The following is a 6,396-nucleotide window of genomic DNA, read 5'->3' on the forward strand; positions in this document are numbered from 1 at the left end:
CTGTTGTTATGGTTTTGGCAAAGTGTGCATCTCTCTTTGTCAAATTAAAGCATTAGTTTTACATAGATACTTGTCCTCCTGCTCCTCTTTTCTCCTGCTGCTGTTTGGGAGGAAGGCACTTGGATTTATCTACAGTAGGGCAGCAAAGGCTTTCCTTTTAACATGCTGCAGTGTGAGGGCACTTGGGATGGGCTGTGTAACAGCCCAGTAAGAGAGGGTAGAGGGAAGAGAAATCCAGGGTGAATCTCATAGCTTGTTTCACATTGCTGTATCACCCTTCCTGATATTACCACCACACAGGACACAGAAGGGTGGGAGATGCCTAGCATGAAGTCATGGAAGTTAACTCAGTCCCCCTCCAAATGAGAGGTCACAGCCTCCAGCAGGCAGCTGTAGGAGCTCATGGATCTCCATGTTGCCACAGCTTGAGGCTGAGGGCATCCCCAGATATGAGTAGCACAGTGAGGTGTTGTATGGCCCTACACTTTCTTTTCTTTCTATTTTCCTCACAAAGCTCCAGGGCAGCATCTGCTCCCAGTTCCAATGTTACATTTATTCCACAGACATGATGGAAATTATCTTCTGTGCTGTTCTCTCCCTCCAACCCTGTGCATGGAGCTGAGCTTAAGGCAGGAGCCAGGGACTTTTAACTTCTAAAGAGCATGGCTTTGGTATCTGAGTCTTGTGTGTGCTGCAGTAAGATGCTGAAAAGCACCAAAAAGGATGAGACAATTGGCAAATTACTCAGTGACTCTGATGAGTGTGTGGAATGAAGCTGGGACAGCAGGGTTTCCAACCATCCAAACAAACAGGATGTTTTTACCACTGCAGACAGGGCTGTTCCTTTCATTCACAAAGTAAAGTCAAACAGTGGAGATAACCTGCCACAGGATGCAAAAGTTCTTTACAGGTAAGACATGAAGTAAGAAGTACATGAACAGAATAAAAAGTACATGAGAAAGTTACAGAACTCGGCAGCATATATATTCTGCAACTACTGAAGTGCACTGAACAAAATGAGGGCTCCTTGCTACTTGTATGTTTGGTAAAAATGTTTCATATCTTCAGTATCTCATGGAAGGAAAAAAGGTTTTATGTGCTTTCTGTTAAATGTTGCTGCAAATGGTTGTGAGGCACACTAGCAGACTTAGATACACAGGTAATAGCCTCAATTTCCCCTGATTTTTTCTCTTTGTTGATACTTTCCATAGTAACATTTGAAAGATTTTGCTATAAACATTACTTTTGTTTAAGGAAAAAAGTTGAGTCTGCCACTAGTTCAGTCTGTATTTATGCCAAACTGCATTTCATAAGGGAGAGGAAAGTGGTACAGTTATCTGCTTGACAGGCTAAAGGGAAATGTTTTTAACAGCTATTAAAAAGAAAAAATTGTAAAACATGTAGTTTATAATTCAATGCTCCAGGGGGAGATTCTTATCAAAGCACTTTATTGATGTAAACACATCAATCTTGAACATGACTGGAAGACCAAAATAACATTTTATTTTTTTTTACTAACTGTTCCCAGTGTGTAGTACACATTGCTCCATGCAAGGAACAGGGGAAATATTGTCCTCTTAAGTGCAAAGTTATTCCTGTCACTTCTATGGACAGTTCAGTTGCATCTCTGGATACAAAGCTGCTGAAATGTTTTCTAGCTGCTCATAATGAAACTGGGGGATGAAGAGTCTTCAGATTGCTGGTACCAGGCAGCAGTGACTGTATGAGAGCAGCTAGAAAGTCTTGTTTCCTCCCAGGGAGCAGGATTGTGCGTGCAGGCCCGAGTACGTGCAGAGTGGCAGAGCCCAAGATGCACGAACCGTGCCAGTCTGCTGGCTCAAACACACGGCAGGTTACTCTAGTGCACAACAGAGCCAGTGGCCCTGGGGAGCTCTTGTCACAGTGTTTGCAGATTGAGAGTAACATGTGCCATTCAGCCACTCCTGGAGGGCTCTGCCTAGAGCCTAGGAATGTGAAACACATGTCTGCTTCTGGCATTTTTCCTGGTTTTGAATGAGGCTGTTTGTATTCAACACAGCTGCTCTGAAGGGTCATATTTTCTGATGGAATGTGTCTCATTACAAAGCATTCCAGAGACTAAATTTAGGGATAGGGTTTTTTGGGGGGAGTGGAGGGGGTAAAGAAGTCTGAAAAGAAATACTTGTAACAGATTAATGTTTTCGTCTCCCACTTACTCTCCATACAGCAGGAGCCAGCTAATGATCATTAAAACCAGGGAATGGAAGATTTTTGCTGCAACTGGCAGTGCATTATCATTCAGCAAGAATTCAAGCTGAGGGAGCCCCCTATAGGAAGAGCTGTGATTTCAAGCATAGTAACTGGTTTGTCCTTTCTGTTGTTGCTATCATCTCATAAATATAACATCCATGTCATTTAAAGAAGCATGCCAGACCCAAAGTTATGGATCTCTCCATTCTTAAGTAGCAGATGTCAGACTTTTTCTTTGATACTCCACAGTAGAGTCCTTTTACTGAAAAGTCACCCCCCAACTATGTACTATAAACAACCACATGCCATTGCTTCACTGAAAAGGTAAGCAGTGAAAAGTGCACCCCTACGGTTAGTTACTGTGTATAACATGACTTGTGAGGCAAGTGCTAACATCCCAATAAATTATTTAATATTTTTATTATGTAGTGGTGAAGGCTAAGCAGTAGAGATTCAATAAAACATAATTTACTGATTCATTCTGTTTGATGTGCAGGTTGAAGCAATCTGCATGCAGCTTACTTGTCCTTCTATTCCCCCCACACACACACAGTTGCATTTCTGTCCTCCACAAAATCTGGGAAGGCAACATTCATTTTCTGTTAAAAAACAAAACAAAACAAAACATCAACCAAGCATATTGCCTATGCATTGCTTGCATGCATTGCCATGGTTGAAGTTTTCATTTGTGGTGCAAAGGCTGGTAGCATCAAGAGTGATCATTTCAGTGATTTGGCAAGAGAGGCACAGAGGAAAGAATATTAACAGCTGGGTCATTCTGCTACTTTCCCAATATTAGTATTATATAAACATTGTCTTTATTTACAGTTTCATTCAAACGTCCAAGGAAGTGTTGATCATTCAAAGAATGCTAAGCCAAATGATCAGATTAAAGCTGCTGTGGAGTTGGCCTTCTGTAGAAGCCCTGTGCAAACTGGGTGAGTCATTTCTAAAACTGGAAGATATGGATTTATTTCTGTTATTTTTTGATGTGTGACTTTCTTCATTGTACTTGAATCACCACTGCCTCAGTTCCCTTAGCTGCGCAACACAGAATAGCCTGGTCTACCAGGCTTTGGTTTACATAATTTTCATAAGGTTTATCCTTTTTAAAATAGCATCCGAGATCCTCCAAGAGAAAATACTGAAATGTAAAGCATTACCATCACACATGTACTTTTCTTTTTTTTTCTTTTTTTATAAAAAGTATACTAGTTGCTCTTTAGATAATTGATGATGATGAAGATACTGAATAATTGATACGTAGTATTGCATGTTTGCACCAAAATACAGGATTGGTAAAGGCTGTTATATTTCCCTGTGAACCAGGTTGGAAACAACTAATACAAAAGTTTTAATTAATAATGGAATTCTACCTTAATGAATTTATATATTGTCAGTTTGTACCAAACAACAGTTTAGTAAGCCCCATGTCTCCCAGAACAGAAAGGGAAGCATAGCCTAGGTATTAATGCTAAATCTGAATATGTTTAAAGCAAAGCTTCTGATTTAGCTAGAACTTTACCAGGGAAGACTTTCAGCATTGCATAGCTGGACTGCCCGTACTGAAAACTATGATTGACTCCCTCCTGTCAGGTATGAGGTAGTGACACGTAAATAAAACCAAATCAAACCAAACCCAAAACAAAAATTCAAAGATTCTTGGTACTCAAAGATAAAGGTATTTGCTACCACAAGTAATGAGTAAGAAAAAGTAAATCACATTTTAAACAGATCTAGAGCCCTTCCTATTTGGCAAGTCCAGGATGAGATAATAAAAACAAAAGCAGATGATTTAGAATCATTTACATTTATTGCTACAGATGTTTTATAACTTTGTATCCATGAACTTGTTAAAATCCTGATGTATGAAGCAAAAATTATATTAGCAGTCCAAAACAATCATATGAATATAATTTTTTTTAACTGCTAATTAGCTTGGTGGACTTGTGAAATCCAGTATGCAAAATACGTTCCTAAAATGAAGTTTAATTATCTTTGGACAGTGAGAAGCCTGTTAAAAATATGTTCAAACATTTTTAAAGTAAGTCCAGAAAAAAAAAAATCCTACCAGTACAACAACTAATAAACTTGAAAACCCAATTTTCATTATGTTTTTGTAGCTGCCTACTAGCTAATTTCCCCCATACTATTTTTTGTAGAAATAATGAAACATTTATTCAAGAAAATCCAAGCGATTTTATTTTGCTCATAGATACACGTATAGTGAAACACTAGCATCACCACTTATATACAAAATCCGTTTAACACAGCAGGATATACTGGGGATTTCCTGATCAGGCAGTTATGATCGGGCAGACAGACACTGATTCACCACTTCCAGTAAATGAGAGTTTTCCAAAGCAGCTGCTACACGTTCTTTATCAGCAAGCTGTTTATTAACTGTGCAGAAAAAAATATCCAGAAAAAAAAAAGGTCAAAACATTGGTATAGAATGTCTTTTTAGAAGCATTTTACATTGCAGTATAATCCCACCACTGCTATGGTAACTCAGATGACTAATTCTGTAGATGCTAAGTGCACCACAGAGTTGTGGTCTCAAGTCAAAGCTACCATATTACCACAGGTTAAACCAGCAAGTTATTTATGATTCATCAGCAGAGAGCTGTACATGTATAGGTCCAACAGGAAACGAAATTCACCCCAGCCTTGCCCCTTTTTCTGAGCCCTCCAAGCAAATCAGTAACTACATGAGAGCACAGGTTGTCCACGGAGATGTTAAAGTAAAGTAAAAAACATTTCTAAATTTCATTATTACACATGCCTGTTCTGTAACATTCCCCAGAAGGGGCTTGGTGCATGTAAAGTGCCAGATACTAAACAGCTGCTCTGCAGGTGGAAAAACTTATTTTATAATTTTCAAGATTAATAAAAGAAAACCACACAGGAGAACACTAAAAAGCTTACCTGCATGCTCAGAGGCATGTGTTCCTGGTGTTATATGAACATCCATCTTAAAAAGCATCAAGAAAGAAAAGTGTCCAGTTAACAAAACATTGGAAGTTCAAAGTAAAACTATTTAATACAGAAAATACTGCAATTACAAGACAAAACAAAAAAAAGACATTCTTGCCAATGCCAGATACTCTACACCCCCGCATAAAACCAGGTCTAAAATTAAAAAGCCTCAAGATCTCCTCCCATGCCATGCTGTAGAGGCCAGCAGGTACCTTCCCATCATAACCCCACTCACCTGTGACATGGCCATCACAGAACTGGAACTCTGCAACCATTTTTCAGTTTAGTTCCTACCCCAATTCCTAGAGTGTTTCCCTTCCCCATAATACGAAAGAAAAAAGCTCCGGTTATTTTATGCTGTAAGTTAGCTAGCCGCCTTTTAAACACCATTCCTCCCTTGTGCTTTCCAGAGTGATTCATTACTCACCTTAAATCTCTCGGGCAGAGATCTGATCAATTTTACTTTGATGGACAGGCCGATTAACGTCGCCATGCTGCAGTGGGGAATCGTGGGGGTGAACTCCACTGCCACGGTGCTCTCAGCATCGTTCACCTGTCAGAAAGCAAGCAAATAATTGCTGTGTGCAAAGCTTCACCCCAGCTAGCTGGAGGCACGTTGTGCACAACACAGCTCAAAGCTGTGCTTTGCTGCACGTGGGTTCTTCACTGCTTTGAAGACTGTTTAAATGCATTAGTTAGCTAGTAACAAACCTCTTCTCATGGCACAAAACCAAACAACCAAACATCCCCACACAAACAAACAACCAGAAACAAAGCAAAAGAGAGAACAAAATCTCACTTTAACTCGAACTTGCTCAACAACATTCAGCTCCTCCAGGGTGAGGGGGTGCTCGGGATCGTTGATGGAGCGGATGAGATGTGTCAGGTTAAGGAAAGGGCCCCGCGCTGTGTCCTGTCCCTGTCCCTGTCCCCCTGTCCCTGTCCCCCTGTCCCCCTGTCCTGCATCCTGCCCTGCCCCGGCCTGCCCCGGCCTTCCCGTCAGAATATCGAAGATCTCCCGGTCGTCGATGGAGTCGGGCAGCTCGTCGTCCTCCTCCCTCGCCGTCACGGGCCGCTCCCCGGAGCGGCGGTAGATGAGGGGGTTGGCGTTCTCCAGCGGCGCCCCGCCGGCCGGGCCCACCATGGCGGGAGGCGGCGGAAGGAGCCCGGCCGCCTTTCGCCGCCGCA

The 6,396-nt window shown here is 41.3% G+C and overlaps 1 protein-coding gene across 1 annotated transcript; it reads right to left on the bottom strand.

Annotated features, from left to right (window-relative positions):
• Positions 1-4,404: 4,404 nt before the first annotated feature.
• CIAO2B (cytosolic iron-sulfur assembly component 2B) lies at positions 4,405-6,396 on the bottom strand. The gene is made up of 5 exons (XM_084533793.1): positions 6,215-6,396; positions 6,008-6,085; positions 5,636-5,761; positions 5,158-5,203; positions 4,405-4,632 (listed from the first exon to the last, which is right to left on the bottom strand). Exons 1-5 carry the CDS (start codon positions 6,350-6,352, stop codon positions 4,535-4,537), a joined length of 486 nt encoding a protein of 161 aa, XP_084389919.1. The 5' UTR covers positions 6,353-6,396; the 3' UTR covers positions 4,405-4,534.

Source organism: Aythya ferina, assembly GCF_964211825.1.
Source record: "Aythya ferina genome assembly, chromosome: 12".
Lineage (NCBI taxonomy): Eukaryota > Metazoa > Chordata > Aves > Anseriformes > Anatidae > Aythya > Aythya ferina.